The sequence below is a fragment of the Lactuca serriola genome, chromosome 7 (assembly GCF_051521515.1).
Source record: "Lactuca serriola cultivar US96UC23 chromosome 7, Lser_US96UC23_V15, whole genome shotgun sequence".
In the NCBI taxonomy this organism is placed as follows: domain Eukaryota; kingdom Viridiplantae; phylum Streptophyta; class Magnoliopsida; order Asterales; family Asteraceae; genus Lactuca; species Lactuca serriola.
Window position 1 is genome coordinate 170,455,338 of NC_136414.1, and position 18,891 is coordinate 170,474,228.

At 36.5% G+C, this 18,891-nt stretch overlaps 1 protein-coding gene across 1 annotated transcript; it reads right to left on the bottom strand.

Moving 5' to 3' along the window:
- Positions 1 to 9,025: 9,025 nt before the first annotated feature.
- Positions 9,026 to 9,921, bottom strand: LOC145061780 (uncharacterized). Its single transcript, XM_079009342.1, has 2 exons — positions 9,738 to 9,921; positions 9,026 to 9,599 (listed from the first exon to the last, which is right to left on the bottom strand). The coding sequence occupies exons 1-2, from the start codon at positions 9,904 to 9,906 to the stop codon at positions 9,304 to 9,306; spliced, it is 465 nt and encodes a 154-aa protein (XP_078865468.1). The 5' UTR covers positions 9,907 to 9,921; the 3' UTR covers positions 9,026 to 9,303.
- Between the last annotated feature and the right edge of the window lie 8,970 nt (positions 9,922 to 18,891).

An 18,891-nucleotide genomic window follows, 5' to 3' on the forward strand; every position in this document is an offset into this window, starting at 1 on the left:
TAAAGCACACACTCTGCCACAATTCACTGCCACCAACACATCGTCAAATGAAACATGACCACGCATAACCAGTGTTAGATAGACAACTAAACTCTTGTTCTAACTTATAATCACAACTTTTTACACCTTCCAGGAAGATAAACAATGCCTCCCCCCCCCAAGTCAACTGTGTTCCTTTTGAACCGTAACGTAACCCAAAAAGTTGACGTAACGAGTCAGACAATGTGACAAACCTTGTTTATTAACACGCGAAAGTGTATATCATAAAAAACATGTCATATATTCTAAAATTTAAAGGCTTTACAATATGCAGTTCTAACATGTCAAAAGCCTGATTGTGACAACCCAAATTTTCTATCTAGTACAATTATTCAAATCAATCAAGTTCAGACTCGTTTTACCACCTTCTAGCACTGTTTTAAGGAAATTAGAGAGTTCTAAGCTTAATACCTTGAAGTTAGAGTGTTGAAATGGGTTACACAAGTTCAAACACATCATAAAATGGCCATACACTCCATCATGAGGATTGTACGGTCGTACACTCTAGTCTATAAATGGGGGACTTAGCCTCCATTCAACTCTTTTCTCCTCCCTTAGCCAAGAACTCGTGTGTGCTCTCAACTATCATCCAATTCAGCACCTATATCTCCAAAATTGTAAGTATTTCTTCCCTTGATTGGTTGATTCTTCCTCTTTCTTGTACGAATCACTAATTTCATCCATGAAATCACTTCATTTTGGTAGATCTTCAAGTGTTCTTCAGTTTCACCAAGAACACCAAGAACACCTACTAAATTCTTGGACCTCAAACACCCCTAAAGGCTTCTATATCGTAAGTACTCCTTCCCATACTTGAAACTTACTAGTTATGACATTAAAAATCGTCCAAAATCATGAACATCAAGGAGTATACGGCCGTACACCCTCATGTGGCCGTGCACCCCTTTGTTTGGTGCATATTAGCCTCAAAACTCACATTCTATGAAAAAGCATTTTCAAGAACACTTAGGGGATGCAAGTTAGGGCCTTAAAGAACACTTTTGACCATCTTTACAAGATCATTAAGGGTGTACGGCCATACACCCCCTTTGTGTGGCCGTACACACCCTTTTGGGGCTCAAAATGATAAGAAACACCCCCTTTAAGTTAAGCTACGACTAAGGCACACTTCCTAGATGATTCCCAAGGCCTTAAGACACACTTTAGCATGTTCCATAGGGAGTGTGTAGCCACACACCCACTTGGGCTGCACACCCTGGCCGCACACATACAAAACTGATGCATTCTGGACTTACACTCCAATTGTGAGGCTATATACCCCTTATATGCAATCATATGTGATTGTAACACTTCAAAACAAGTGTTTCCTAGTCCTTAAAGTGATTCCCATCATGATTAGTTGTATAAACACTAATTATATACATATATGTACTATTATATGATTATTAGGGTCTGCTCGTGCCCGAGATTTCACTTAGCAGTCAACATCCTTCACGATCTTGCAGTCGAACAACTCACTATAGGTGAGTTCGTACCCCTGAAATCAACCTTTTAAACTGTTTTAAATGCTTTTAAGGGGGTGGTGGGGAATACAAGTAAATACAATTGAAATCGTGCTGGTATAAACATTTATATACTTGCTAAACATCTTGTTTCAAACCATTTTCCAACTGCTTTTCAAACATTGTTAGATTCCTTTATAAAGCCCTTTCTAAACTATTTTAAACTCTTGTCAAATCCTTTTACTTTCAAAAACCATATTCATTTATGTATTAGTGCATAAGTATGCTTTAATGGATTTAGGACTATTGTGGATAACCTTATTTCCTGATCCTTGTTTGGTTGTGGGCTTAGGGTAGGATACACTAGTCCGACTGTCGATTAACTCATAGTTATACATGTTAAATACGTAATAGAATATAATATTTTGTCTTTAAAAGCTTTACTTAACTCAACTGTTCAAGCTGAGTAATTGAGCCTCGCCTACAAATCGAGATCACACAAACGTGTAGTAAGCTATAATAGGTATAGTTTAGCAAACATATACGAACAACAGAAGCGAACATATCCACATACATTTACATATACAAAGAATGGAAAAGGACATATACTTATACAAGAACAGGAACGGACATATACATATACATATACATAAGTACAGTAAGAATACAATAACTAGAATGTGAAATACAACTACATGATACAACAATACATTGTTGTATCACCTTTGTAACCAGAGTCTCCTAGAGGGAGAGCGGGCATCATGTGTATAGATCTATACGCGACGGACACTCCCACACCCCGACTGTTAGCTATAGTCCCAACCGGTAAGGCTAAGGGGTGACAAAATGTCACCTCACTATTTTATGACGCAAGAGGGTCGTCATGTATTCAGCCGTCAATCAGTATGGTTACAACTAATTCACATCTAGTCCTTTAAATTAACCGAACCGGAATTAAAGGCAATAAGACTCTCTAAGGAGTATTGTACATTTAATACATCTATGAGTCTTCAGTTTTATCATTTCATATTCGGTAGTGTCATTACTAAGATAAAGCATTTCTTTTCTTCAAGCAAATGATAGTAATAAATGGAAGAAAACATACTGTTATACAGATATAAAGTTCTACTACATTTTTATATATACTATTTCAAGTATATATTCAACCAGTACATTTTTATACGAGAACAAACACGTAAAACAGTCGGGCCTCGAGTAGAAGGCTACATTCATTTTAAGCAGGAAATATAGGATTTTCTGAGAAAAAACTTTACAAACTTTTCAAGGTTTTAATACAAATATTTCGAGGTTTAAATTACTAAATGACACTAAGACACTTATGAACTCACCAACATTTATGCTGATACTCTCTTTCAAGATAACTTGTATTCTCAGAGAACCAATAAGACATGTACATCCATGCAACTTTTGAAGGACATAGTGGATCCATGACTCGTCTTTATGTTGATTGTACATTTTTGGTGTCATCTAAACCTTACAAAGGAACACACACACACACACACACACACATATATATATATATATATATATATATATATATATATATATATATAGAATTATTCTATTAATGAAATGGATGTTGTTGCCTGTTTTTACTATTATGCATTGTTATGATATTGTACATGACGTCCTCCGCCCCCGAATGTTTCCGCCAATTCGGTTTGGGGGTGCGACATTGATGTCACAATTAAAGAAAAATGGAGTATACCCGCGTAAAATTGTGCGTGTCATCTACAAAGGCAGTGATCCTATAATTTTGTAAGCCCAACGACCCTTTTACAAACTAGGGCTTTTTATCGGAGACCTCACAATATCACACTTGCTCCTGGCATAAGTAACTATGACTCTGACTCCTCACGTCACTGTGTTCGCGACTTCATGTCCTCACGCTCACCGCACTGACAATTGCGGTTCTCCAATACACTTCACTTACTACAATTGGGGTTCAATTAAACTGGTATGTTTTGCTTCTTGTATCAAAGAATTATGTACTTTCTTTTTCTCTTTCTTCTTCATGAATCATCTTCCTTTCCTTTTTTGACATTTCTTCACATAAACTATGGTGTGAATCAATGTAATTTTCTTTTACGTTTTCGTAATTAATTTTATATATTTTCCTATGTATGAGTATGCCATACATGATACATTTTTGATTAGTTGCACTCTCGTTTTTATCTCCCGTAGTAATCTGATTTTTCATAATAACTTTCATTCGTTAACTTAAAATAAAATTATATTTTACGAGCTTATTTTTATGTATGTGTTGGTATAACTTTAGAGCGGTCGATGTTTCAACGAAAATTTAGAAATTTTGGTTTTTACTTTTTAAAAAAAATATATTTGGTTTTCTTACGTACGTATTGGTATAATTTCGAGTTTTTCTACATGTCGACGTAATTTGTTTACATATTCTTGCTTAATTTTATGTATATTTACTACATATGAGTTTGGGTTACATATAATACACTTTTTGATTATTTGAACTTTCATGTTTATCTCTCATAGTATCTATATAATTTGATTTTCCTTAATAACTTTCGTTCATTAACTTAAAAAAACAAGTTTTTTAGTGCAAATTTTTATGTATGTGTGAGTATAAATTCAAATTGGTTAACGTTTCGATGTAAATTTAAAACTTTCATTCTTTAATTAAAAGATCTTAGTTACTTTTTTATGCACGTAACGATATAAGTTCTAGTTTGTCTATGTTTCGACATAAATTTTGTTTCTTCATTTTTATGTACATGCTTGTTTTTTTTTTTTTGGTTCGTGCTTATTTTGTTACGTTTTGATGTATTATCTATCAATATAATCGTCAAAATTCAACTTAAAAAATTCAGTACTTTTAATCACACTTTTGTTTGTTTTCACCCGTGCTTATTTTGTTACGTTTTGATGTACCATCTATCAATATAATCATCCAAATTTAACTAAAAAAATTCAATACTTTTAATCACACTTTTACCGATTGTAGTGATAAAAGTTGAATTTAGACGATTGTATTGACAAAAGTTAGATATCATTGCATTTGTTGCTAAGAAAATATATAGAGTTGATACCACTAACTAACTCCAATTCATAACGTCGAATAAAAATGTATTATATGTGATCAAACTTATTCGGGAAAATGTCATATTAGCCTATCAAACTTATCGTGTTTTTTTTCTAAAAGGTCACCCAACTTTTTTTTTGTACATTAAGGGAATGAACTCTCATTTTCCTGTTTTAAAACATCCTTATGTGACGTGATACCGGATAAGCCTGTAAAATCTATTCCCCTGACCATTGTTTGACCATAACCTGCGCCTCCATTGAAATATCCTAACTGTACTTCACTAACAACAACTTTGAAACCGAGCAACTCATATGAAGTTCATTTTACAAATTCGTTTCACATAAATGTCTCTTTTAAGCATTTCGTCAAACACCTTTCGTGCAACTCAAGTAGACTCCGTTTTTCCAGTACCAATAATGAAATTATGTCTAGAATACCATGTATATATAGTTAATACAACTTCACAAATTGTGTACAACAGTACAGTCAATACATATAGAAGAGACCTGAGAAAAAGGAGAGAATCAAGAGTAGAAAGATATCTGAGAACAAAGATATCCGAGAAGAGGGGTAGATTCAAAATGCAATGTTGTAATGTGAATAAAAAACCAAACAAAACCTATAAAGGTTCTGGTGTGTATTCTCATGGTCGAAAGAAGAATGTTTGTTGGGGTACATGAAGAATTAGAGAAGGATTCGATTATCATTGACGATTTTGAAGCTTTAAGGGCATTTCAGGTTAGAGTTTAGAAGTTTGTTTTTGTATGTGTATGTGCTCTTTAATCAATTTGTAGGATGTCGATTATGGCAGTGTGGTGTTGGATTTTTTCCAAAGATGGTTCGATCGAGTAGTATCACCACCGTTTCAAGAGGTTGGAGGACTGTAGGTGCGTTACAGGGATGCGAAGTAGATACTGGTGGTGGTTGGTTGTCGATGGACGTTTCCGACAAGAGAAGACGGAGGTGGAATAGATGAGGGTGTCTCCGACGGGCTTTGAGGCGATGCTGTGTGGATTCGTTGTTTAGAGTAAAGACGAAGACGAAGGGATGAAGATGGGTTAATGCCTTATGATCACGTTTATGTTTTCTTTTTTCTTTTTTTAATTTGTTTTAATTTATAAAAAAATTAGTGAAACTTACATAAAAAAAAATCAAAAACGTATTATATGTTCCTTGACTCATACGTAATAAATACATAAAATTAAACATAATAAATTACGTAGAAACATACACAAATTTGAATTTATACTGAAATGTACATAAAAAAACAAGTGAACTTAAAAACAAAAAAATTAACGAACGGAAATGTTAAATTTACTTAGAAAAGTTGACGAACATTAATTTATACAGACACATAAATAATAATGGGCACACAAAAAATTAACTTTTATTAAGTTAGCGAATGAAAGTTATCAAAAAAAGTCAAATTATATGTACCACGGAAGATAAAAACAAAATTTTAGAAAATAAAGTGATGAAAATAACATTTTATAAAGTTCAAAGTGGATGGTCAAAATAACTAAGTAAAACCATGGAAAAATTTGAAACTCATAAAAATAAACTGTAGACAAAATTACATACATCTCCATATGGTTTACTCATGGTCACAAAATTAGTTCATGCTAAACATGAAAATACCAAACTACCATCTCATTAACGGACGAAAAGTAACGGTGTGAGCAAAATGGACCGTTAGTTCAAGTTTTGGAAACTGTAGCGACCTTCTTCGTCAAAACAAATTAGTAACGATTGAGTTTGTGACCTTATGTCAAACCACAGAAACCATTTATGTAATTTTGTAAGTAAAAATTTTTAAAAGAAATCATAGAAACTGTGAAATTGAATCAACTAATCAAGTTTACCAAAATCCTGCCTGTTTGACAATATTAATTTATTTGGAAGGAGTCGAAGATCGTTGATATCATGTTTCAATGTCAAGATTGAGTGGGAATGTTAAAAAGTGGAAGTTCTCTCGTTATTTAAATCTTGGAAATGTTAAAAAGTGGAAGTTCTCTCGTTATTTAAATCTTGGGAATGTTCAAAAGTGGAAGTTCTTGGTTTAATATTTAATGTTGAGTACTTATGCTCATAATTGTTTTGCCGGTAAATTTAATACAAATTAAATTTAATGGAAAGGAGCATTGTTAACTTTTTTTTTTTTTTTTGAAACAGCCGAAATTTTATAGAGCACCCCAAATAACGAGAAGCTAAATGGGGGCAGGATAAAAGAAACAGTACAATAACAAAGTACAATAACAAAATACAGATTAAAGAGATGGAGAAATATCCCAGTCTTCCCACCTCTCATAATTGCCACTCCCTCTACATTTCACCCATAAGAATACAAGGGATTTAATGTTCTCCACTACTCGATTAGGCGCAATAAACATTCCTTTAAAAATTCGTTCATTTCTGGCTCTCCATAGGCACCATATGAGACAATAGCATATAGCTGTGAGCCTTACCTTACTCTTCCCATTACCTCTCCCGTTCGCTGCAAATTGTATCAAGTCTCCGACTGTTTCCATCTGAGGGCTGATGATGTTGCACCATTGAAAAATCAAATTCCTCACCATAGTTGCGTAAGGACACTTAACTAGCAGGTGGTCACAACACTCGTCTCCGCTAATACACGAGCTACAATAAGTAGAGCCTAACTTCAAGCCCCTGCGATTGAGTTCTATGGCCGAAGGAATCCTCCCCATGTTGGCTCTCCAAATAAAAGCAGATACCTTTATAGGAACAGTTTTCCCCCAACTAATTCTCAGTTCACTTGCATTTGTGATTGATTTGTTTTCAATTCTGCTTCTCATTAAACCAACACAATAGTCCCCATCAGGTGCAAGGGTACACCGAAACTGGTCCTCTCCATTACTAGGGGTCGTATTAGCGATATCCCTCAGTAGAAGGTTGTATTGTACTGACAAGCCAGCCGAACTAGGGCATACATACCGCCTACCTGTAAACCCGTTTTCCCCAATTGGCTCAGCCACCGAACACAATTTTTTCCTCTCCAGCTCGTATAGACCCGGGTATTTTTCTTTGAGAGTGGTGTTTCCCACCCAATAATCTCTCCAAAATTGTGTTTCCGTCCCAGACTTGACAGATTTTTTAAAAATATTGTTGTACCCGATCCCCAATTATTCAATATCATTTTTAATGTTTGCAATGTTTCCCCATACTCCAACAATTTTCTTTTTATGTAAATATGCCATTGGTTTGTTTCTGAGATTATGAATCCCACTAATGACCCTAGCCCAAAGTGATTTCGGCTCTTTATTCAGACGCCACCACCACTTAATCAACAAAGCGATATTTAGAGATCTGATGGACCCAATCCCCAGTCCCCCATGCTCCTTTGGTGAAGTGACCTTCTCCCATGACACCCAATTAATTTTCCTGTTTCCTTCCGATCCTACCCACAAGAATCTACGACGAATCTTTTCCAGGGACTCCACAACTCTCTTAGGTGCCCTAAATAGGGACATAAAGTAAGTTTGTAAATTCCCAAGAACAGCTTTTACAAGCGTAAGGCGCCCCCCAAATGACAGGGTCCTGGATTTCCACCCTGAGAGTTTAGACTGGAATTTTTCTATTATAGGCGTCCAATATTTTGCTTGGTTCATGTTTGCACCAACAGTAACGCCAAGATATTTAAACGGCATAGTTCCCTCCTCACAGCCCAAGATATTCGCCCATTGAGATGTTTCAGTCGCCGAAGCACCAGTACCAAATACTTTTGATTTAATGAAGTTGACTCGTAAACCCGACGACACATGGAAGCACTTGAGGATCCGTGCAAGGTTCTTGATGTTGACTTTTGACCACTCTCCCATAAATAATGCATCATCTGCATAGAATAGATGGGACAATACTGGACCATTCCTATGTATTTGGATGCCCTGAAAAATTCCTTTTTCAACCGCCGGTTTAAGTGCTACATTCAATCCCTCCATAGCTATGATGAATAGCACTGGTGAGAGTGGGTCTCCTTGCCTAACCCCTTTCGTTATTCGGAATTCTGCAGTAGGTGATCCGTTAACCAGTACCGATGCCCGAGCCGAAGAGAGACAACCTCGTATCCACGATCTCCATTTATTCCCGAATCCCATTTGAGACATTACCGAATCCAAGTACTCCCAATTAATAGAGTCGAACGCCTTGTCAAAATCTAACTAGTACATATTATAAAGTTATGTAATGTATTGCAAAATATAGGTACTAGATATGTAATATATGTATATGTACATGAACTCTGTATATGACATATAGTTCTCTTGGTAATAAATATGTTTGTATTTCAAATATGTTTGTATTGTTTTTTACGTATTGCTTGGATATAAGAAATCTATGTCTGTTTCTTGTATTTTTTATTTTAGTTTATATTTTATCTTATAAATCCTTGCTTTATTCTCCTTTGTCTTGTAACCTAAAACTCATATTCATGTAACAGTAACCTAAAACTCACATTTATATATAGAACATAGTCTCTGCTACGTTTTAATAGAAACAAAGGAGTAAACTCCCACATACAAAGGTGTTTAAATATTTCCATTATAGAACTATTAAGTTCATACTTCAACAGAAAACCATACAACCACAGTTATTAAACATAAGCACTAAGGCCGGTATATATATATATATATATATATATATATATATATATATATATATATATATATATATATATACACCACATAGTGAAATAGAGCTTAAATGCTTATATCAGTTGTGAGTTTGGGCCTCATGAGCTTGTTTGTATGCAGTTGCCTCTGCATAAGTGCTGCAACACCTGCACCCTCCGTTGTAGTAACGTCCACCACCACAGCAACCATATCTACAATAGCCTCCTCCACGGCCGCCGCCACCGTTGTATCGTCCACCACCGTTATTGTATCTTCCACCACCGTTGTTGTATCTTCCACCACCATTGTTGTAACCTCCACCACCGTTGTTGTATCCTCCACCACCGTTGTTGTATCCACGGTCATTACCACCATACTTTGCATCTTCTACCTCACCTGCATATATCAATCATTTTTTCAGTAATGTACATTTAATTGCATGAATCCTGTATAGAATTCTGGGAATTTTAAAGGAAACATCCTGTAAAAAAAGCCAATTTCATGATTTCATCTAAGAACATTAAATTTACTCACTGTGATTGTTGGACTCCAGGTTCTTAGCTGCAGCCATTTCGGAGCTAATGAAAAGAATAGTTGCTAGAGCAAGTGCAAGAAGAAGGAAAGTCTTCGAAGACATTTTGACGTGTTTCAGAAAGAAAATATATTCAGAAAGAAAGTATATGGAAGAAGGATGAAGAACCATTGTGGTAATATTCCTCTATTTATGAGGAAGGATTTATGCAGGTGAAGATTTATTGCAGATTGGTTGGGTGGCTAGGAGCTGGTGGGACCAAGCTTTGATTGGCTTTGACATTTTGAAACCTATTCTTATCCTCAACATCTTGTGCCGCAATTCATTTGTTTTGTTTTATATTCTAAGATGTCATATAAGATGTCTCGTTCAGTATAAAAACCAAGTTCAACCTTAATTATTATTATTATTATTATTATTATTATTATTATTTTTTAACTAAAACCAACTCAACAAACTTTGTGGTATAGAAGTGTGAACGGGTCAACATTTATTTATGAACCATCCACCATTATCGTCTTGGAGCCCGATGTCAGACTAATAATGTAGTATGTTTTCCTTTGTCTACAGTTATATACCTCTCATTTTTTTAAGTCCTTCAAAATTTTTAGTTAGGGTACGTCTTCAGCTTTTGGTATATATAATTTCTAAAATTTTTTAATTTTTTAGCTAAAAGTTTTAAATAAAGATCTTAATAAAAGTTTTATGTAGACATAGCAGGTAAACGGGTTAAAAGTTGCACTGCAACCCTTTTTTGAATAGTAAAACAAATCTTTTTGAAAATCACATCCTAGATCTAGGGTCAGAACATTACTATGCATGACCTATTGGACTCCAATCAGGAGCTCCATAGCATCTGGCGCAAAGAAACCAAAATTTTCAAACATGAAATGTATAAACATGTGTTGAATTGTCATGCATGTTTTCTCTTGTTTTGACACTTTGTATGAGGCATCTTCTAAAGCGGTATGCCTTACAGTGAAAACGTCATTCCCCATGCCTATAAGAGGGGAAACCTTTGTTAGATCAACACATGCGTGTTTCCATCCTACCCATCCAAGAATCAAAACATCAGTTGGTTTAAGCATTGATCTACCATCCAAAGGGTCAGTCATAAAGTTCACAGGTGCCCCTTTCTTAGCTGAAACATTGACATGCCAAAAAATTCAACGTCCCTAACCAAATTCTGTCTGTACTTGAAACCCGAGAGCTCTCTACAATATATTACGTGCTCTCCAAAAGAGTCCAATCATGCCTTGCGATAGATAAGATGTAACTTGTTAACCAGAAATAACATGATCATAAGGTGATACTTAAGGATAACATTATACTCCAAAGGTAACATATGTTAGCCAAGGCCATCAATAAGACTGTCATAAGAAATATGAAGCATGTGGTGTTTGGAGATACTTAAAAATTGTTTCTTTCTAACTTTCAGGTTGAAATGTACTTCCATGTCTTTGGCAATTTTATTAAAAAAGGCACTCGCCAACGCATGTTGGGATTTAGGAGTGGTAATGTCATTATTAGTAAAACTACTAAAGCCAATGCTGAAATCGTATTCCGAAGAAAAGTCGAAGCACAAACATAATAAAAAATCATAGTACATATGTTATTATCCCATAAGATGTGCTCTTACAACACGGGTGATTAAGCCCATGAGGTCACAAAAGCATATGAGGAAGCCTCTACCAATGAGTATAACCCTAGAGCATCAAACCTAATATTAATGAAGCAAGTTGCTATTGGATGTCGCCAAAGAAAAGAACTCCACAAACAACCATATCCACAATCGACACATGACATCTTTTATCAAAGAACATTGTTGCTTCCTACATGTGAACGAGTTGGTACACACTCAAGCCAATGAATAGTTTGGCAATGCCCATGCGAGATCAAAGCAAAAGGAAATCACCCCATAACACCAAACCTATTTGGAGAACGGACATATAAACAACAATGTTGGCAAGTTTATTCATAGCTAAGCCACTAATAAACCACACGTCCTTACTAATAGCTCCCCCAAAAACTTCACCCCTAATAATGGCCTCCTAATGTTGACATGCAATACCCCTCACGAAACTTCCTACCATCACATAAATGCCAAAATAGTTTAGTTTTCTTGATATTACGTTTAAATATAACGTCACATTTTTCGCAACCAAAAATTTTCATTTTTAATTAAGGTAAGGCTGCTCCTTCTCATAATACAAGTTAAGAAAAGCAATAGTTCCAAAGTAAATTTTTGCAAATCTAAGTATTATAGTAAACACAGAATCTTCATTGCTACTCCTGAATGCAGTTACGCCTTCGTCTTTCCATGATCACTGATGATACCCGAAAACAATAACACTTGGGTGAGCATGAAGCTTAGTGAGTTCCCCCAAAATACCTTACACAACAAATACATATATACAACCTGCATACTAGGTTTGTTGGCTTGCTGCCTCAACCTAACCATTCTTTCGGTTTGTTGGCATGCTGCCTCAACCCAACTGCTTTTTGGGTTTGTTGGCCTGCTACCTCAACCTAACTGCTACAATATGTCGACATATAAACAATTAACAGATCGAGTAGGCACATAAATATAGGAAACTACCAATAATACAACTCACTATCGTGTACTAGACCACTAACATCACACTACTCTACAAACAACAAATCTCCATGGAATGCACAACCATAAGTAACCAGAGGTGGGATAGCCACCCGAATAGATGATCATACTCTAGAGCCACATCTAGACGTTAACCAGCCAACTGATACTCTAACCAACATACCACTACTACTGCATCATACCACATAAGGATATAAATTTATCAAACAGCTCACTACAACGTAGTAATATCCTATACAAAAGGATACGTAACCAAATCTAGTGGGTCGACATTGGTACCTTTGACCCACGGGTATAGTGAGGAAAACTCACCTGAATCGAAAAACCGAGAAACACTACGATACTCTCCCTTTTCTACATTGCTTGCTCCCACAAACCTTCTAACACAAAAAACATGGAAGAACATTAATAAAATAGGCCAACTACCTCTCACGGCGTGAAAATCTATTGGTCACGTCGTAAGCCGCTAAAAGACCAAATAGTAACAATCCTTCGATCCTCACAACATGACAGGCATAGCATCACGTCGTGAGAACTGTCTAAATGACATTTAGATGAGTAAAACCCCTTAATCCATTATGCCACAAATCCACATCCTCTAGAAGGCTTCCTAACACCCCAAAAGTCATAAAAATCGATGCTTTAAGGTCTTGTATGTCCAATGCAAGAATTGAGTTCAGATTAGGTAATTTATGAAGAAAAGGAGGTCAAAACCTCTTGTATGAGCTCAAACGTCACATAAATATCAGATCCACCACATATAAGCAGCAAGGGACTCCAAGGACCTATAAAGTTGCTAACTTTATGGTGTCCCAACACTCTAACTCATCTAACCATGGATAATCATGAATAAAACCCTAGATCTAGCAACAAGAAATCATAAAGATTGAATCTTGGTTACTCACAAAGGTCCATAAATGTTGATAGAAGATGAAAATGATGCTTGCAAGTTGGATCTATCCTCCAAAGATGATCCGTTCTTCTTCAAGTCACCAAAACACCACCAAATGCCCAAGAACTCAATTATGGGGCTAGCGTCTTGTTTGGAATGAAAGGATGCTGAAGAAGATACCCTAGGTTATGAGATAAGTTCCTTACATATGGAAAAAACCCTAAAATTCATGGGCTTGGCTGCAACCAGCCTCACAATGTTAGGACCATAATGTCACACCATGACTCTCATTTCCACGTGTCATGTCACAACCTCCTCATGGTCAAGCGTGACACCTATTTTTCCTAAAAGTCATGCCTTGACTCCTTGATGCTCCAAGCCAATTTGTTTTCCTAAAAGCGTAACCTAGAAACCCTGAACTCGAAACTCTAAACACTAAACCCTAAATCTACATCTTATATATACAAGAACCATTAGTATAATATCTGAATACACATTGATGGCTTCTTACCATGCGACTTGGGCTGAATGAAATTGGAAGTCTCATGTTGTATCCATTCAATTTAAAGTCTTGCATTATTGATCCGACAAATAAAAAAGGTGAGAATCAGCATCAAGTATGATTCCTGCTGATAGAGCATATATTTCACTGGGCACTTGAAAACCCAACCCCACCCTACCCTCTAGAATATCTACACTGTTACATGTATATATTATTGATGTAACTCTAACTTTAAGACCACAACTTTATGCAAAGCGTTAGCTCACTAGTTGGAAAAAGGGCTTAATACACCAGTAATATGGAAAGGGTAGTGTATAATTCTCCCCCGATTAAATTAGATTTCACCCTCGAAATATGACGTGGTTAGAATTTTAACTGCGATAACACAATTCATATTCTACCTCCAACCACTTCACATAATCAATACATCCATATCGAACTTGAGAGGCCATCTATAACCCAACGGATGCCAATAAACCACCCAAACATTTGGAACACTCAATTTCAATAACTACTTCTTTCTCCCAAAGCTAAGAACCAACTCATACCGAAGCCACTTAACTGGGATCGAACTTCCATAACTGTATCTTCTAACCATGTCCATCAATGTAGTTTACAAAATTAGGAGTCCAACAGTCCAACTCTAGAGACATACATAATGGATGACAATCATCCACTCGTTATTCTTACCCCAAGCCCCTGATCAGGAACACCACTAAACTGTATATCAACACTCAAAACATTTCGATCAAGAATTCCAACCCAACCTAAATTTGGAAACCTCATAAATGTTCTCAAATATACACTTGACTTCCTGGCAAGTCGTGAGTAACCAACGTTTACCACAAGCATAACCATGGTTAGTACAAAACCCTATGCGACACTCAAACTCCCACAACAGCTCAGGTGCACAACCATCTACCAAAACATCCCAGAGACTTATCACCACCTGCATCACTGATCTCTTGGCATTCCAACCAACATACCCATACCCCTATGTGAATCCAAAAAACTATGGGTCATTAGCGACCCATGGGTTATCATTGGTCCTGAAAATACTCATGACATCTATCAGCTACTAAGACTCAGCTAGTCTAGTATGCACACCACTATGACATAGGAAATATAGGGGGAGAGATCACATGAAACCTCATCATAAAACAAACATAGGTCCGCTAATAAGAAACCCAATAATGAGTTTTTAATATACCACCATGACTTCTGTGAACACCCTATAACTGTCAAACACAACATGCCGGTTACTGAGCTGTCAGCGACAACATTATACTGCACATTGTATGCCTATGCCACACAATTAAAAAACCCACACTTGGGTCTCCACTACAAAACTGTCGGCCGCCACTAAAAAATGAAATCCACGATGGCTCACAGCACTTCGTAACACCATTCAACCATTAGGATGAGAAGCTCACTAATTGTTACTGTTGTTTTCATCATCCGACCACAAGCATGATAAGTCCCAACCAACATCCAACATGAAACATCCCAAAAATACGGTCCATATATTCCATTTTTAATTATTCATAAAACCATAAATACCATCCATCATCCCATAAGAACATAAGTAATGTATCTCGAATCATCATCATAATATATTGTATCAAAATCATGTGCCAAAATATCAGAGTCTAAAACATCCTAGGATGAACAAATGGTGTGTGCACTGCAATCATCCCGAGCTCTTGCCTTTGCTACCGGAAGTACTTGAAACCAAAACTGAAAACTGTAAGCACGAAGCTTTTTGAGTCTTCCCAAACTACCCTTTCCATACACATAACATATAACATGAAATTAGGAGATACGGGCCTCGCCCGAACTCGATGAGATACGGGCCCCTGCCCACACTTGGCTAACTATGAGATACAAGCCTCGCCCACACTCAGTTAACTATGAGATACAGGCCTCGCCCACACTATGCTAACTAGGAGATACGGGCCTCACCCACACTCAGCTAGCTAGGAGGTACGAGCCTCATCCACTCTTCGCTAGCCGGGAGATACGGGTCCCCGCCCACACTCCTCTAACTAAACATACATACAACTATCACGCAGACAACATGTATAACATAATCTACCAGTTCATAAACATACTTAGGTAATACTAAGATACGGGCTCTACCCACACTTAGCTATTAATCATAAACAAGTCTAAGATACGGGCCCAACCCACACTTATCTATTAAACATAAACAATTCTAAGATACGGGCCCAGCCAAAACTTAGCTACTAAACATAAACAATTCTAAGAGATGGGCCCAGCCCACACTTAGCTACTCCATACGGGCCAACATTGGTGTCTTCGACCCATTCATACTGATGGAAACTCACCTCTTAACTTGGCTGATGAAATCTCGTGTAAGGAATCTCCGACTACTGCTCCAACGACTCCCTGACTATCATTCACATTAATAACTTAGTCAAAAACGGAGAATCCTTCTAAGGGTAAAATGACCTTTTTACCCCTGGTCAAACTCAACATTCTAAGTTGACCTAACTCACCGGGTTGACCTATCAACTCGCCAAGTTCTATAACTTCAAAATCCTGAAATCGCGATCCATCTCGCCAAGTCACCCCTTGACTCGCCGATTTCCCTGGCTGCTTATAGTCGCGATTTGGCGAATCAACTAGTCGAGTCCCTTCACAAACTCGTCGAGTTCTACCTTAAGCTGAAACGAGACAACACGACCCGACTTGTCGAGTTCCTCTATGGACTCGATGAGTTCCTCTGTTTGTTTCGGTCATCTTAACAAATTAAGCCTCTGCTCTCCAGATCCAAAGTCCATACTTCATCTACATATTGGGAATTCCCTCTTAAGAGTAAAGTTTCGAACTTTACCTGTCAATAGTCCTTCTTAATGGGTTTAGCTAAAATCCTATCTCTTTAGGGCATAGATCTTTGTCCAAAAACCATACGACTCCAAACCAAAGCATGAAAATGTAGATATAGGTCCTAGACAACAAATGGACACGTAAAGTCTCAGACTTTCCTTCCTTGTATGGCATTTTGGGCTTAAAAGGCCAAACCAACACCTTAGGGCTTGCTTGGGGGCTTTAATTGCATAAAGTTTGCACCTTTATGCCTTAACAACCCTTAATGATCCCAAATCTGAAGGGATCCTTGCTTGGGACGTCCATATCCCAAGGGTCAAGCTTCTTGGACCCAAAACCCAATAAAATGGACTTAAGGAGGTATAATAAACTAATAAACAAGGTAGAAGCTTGATTACCAGAAAATGAAGGGAATAAGATGTTCTTCCGGATCTACTATCTTCTCCTTGAATCTTCTAGCTCCTTCTTCTTCCACAAGCTTCAACAACACACAAAATTCACTCAAAATGGCTCAGTAACTCTCATAAAGCTCTAGGGTTTCGTGGATTACGGTTTGGGACTTGGAGGATGGAAATGAGGCCATAAGGTGGGGATTAAGATGGTTAAATAAGGTGTAAAACCCCGAAATTAGGGTTTCATTCTGGCATACCTACTCGCCGAGTTGAGGGCTCTCAAGTCGTCGAGTAGATTGCTTAAAACCCCACGGCTAATCTCATTCTACTCAACGAGACTGGAGCTTCTAACTCGTCGAGTAACTCTATAAAAATGAATCAGTTATAATTAAATCTGTACCAGGAATCAGGCGTTACACAACGACCTATAACACACTGCCATCATTCCACTAACTGGTAGGAACCCAATCAACATCCCACTCCGCACTTGTCATAAAATCTAGGAGCCATACCATTCTAAAGCACACACTCTGCTACAATCTAGTGCCACCGACACATCGCCAAATGAAACATGACCACGCATAACTAGGGTTAGATAGATAACCGAACTCTTGTTCTAACTTAGAATCACAACTTTTCACACCTTCCAGGAAGAAACACAACCCCCCCCTAGAAAATTGTGTTCCTTCTGAATTGTAACCTAACCCAAAAAAATTGACATACCAGCGAGTCGGGCGATCCGACAAACTTTGTTTATGAACACATGAAAGTGTATATCATAAAAAACATGTCATATATCCTAAAATTTAAAGTCTTTACAATATGTAATTCTGCATGTCAAAAGATTGATGTCACAATTAATGAAACATGGAGTATACCCCCGTCAAAATGTGTGTGTCAACTACAAAGGCTGTGATCTTATAATTTTGCAAACCCAACGATCCTTTTACAAAATCGATTACAAAGTAGAGAGACCTAACAAAATCATGCTCGCTCCTAGCATAAGCAACTATGACTCTAACTCCTCACGTCACTATGTCAGCGACTTCAACTCCTCACGCTCACCGCACCAACAATTGCGTTTCACCACTACACCTCATTCATGACGATTGGGGTTCAATTAAACTGGTATGTTTTCCTTCATGTATCAAAGAAGTATGTACTTTCTTTTTCTCTTTCTTCTTCATGAATCATCTTCCCTTCCTTTTTTGACATTTCTTCACATAAACTATGGTGTGAATCACTGTAATTTTTTTTTTTTTTTTTTTTTTTTTACGTTTTCATGTTTAATATTATATATTTTTCCTATGTATGAGTATGCCATATATGATACATTTTTGATTAGTTGCACTTTCGTTTTTATCTCCTGTAGTAATATATTTCCTTAATAACTTTCATTCGTTAAGTTAAATATAAACTATTTTTTACGAGTTTATTTTTATGTATGTGTTGGTATAACTTTAAAGCGGTCGATGTTTCGACGAAAATATAGAAATTTTGGTTTTAACTTTTTTTTTTTAAAAAAATTATTTGGTTTTTGTGTGTACGCATCGGTATATATTTGTGTTTTCTACGTGTCGACGTAATTTGTTTACATATTCTTACTAAATTTTATGTACATGTACTACATATGAGTCGAGTCATATATAATACGCTTTTGATTATTTGAAATTTCATGTTTATCTCTCATAGTATCTATATAATTTGATTTTCCTTTATAAATTCCGTTCATTAACTTAAAAGAACATGTTTTCTGGTGCTAATTTTTATGTATGTGTGAGTATAAATTTAAAGTGGTCAACGTTTCGATGTAAATTTAAAACTTTCATTCTTTAATTAGTAAATCTTACTTGCTTTTTTATATACGTAACGATATAAATTGTAGTTTGTCTATGTTTCCACA

Bases quoted from the DNA above. Each gene is read 5' to 3' on its own strand.
- LOC145061780 (XM_079009342.1), bottom strand. From the start codon at position 9,906: ATGGTTCTTCATCCTTCTTCCATATACTTTCTTTCTGAATATATTTTC. The intron at 9,600-9,737 runs GTGAGTAAATTT...TGATATATGCAG, and splicing joins CCTGGAGTCCAACAATCACA to GTGAGGTAGAAGATGCAAAG.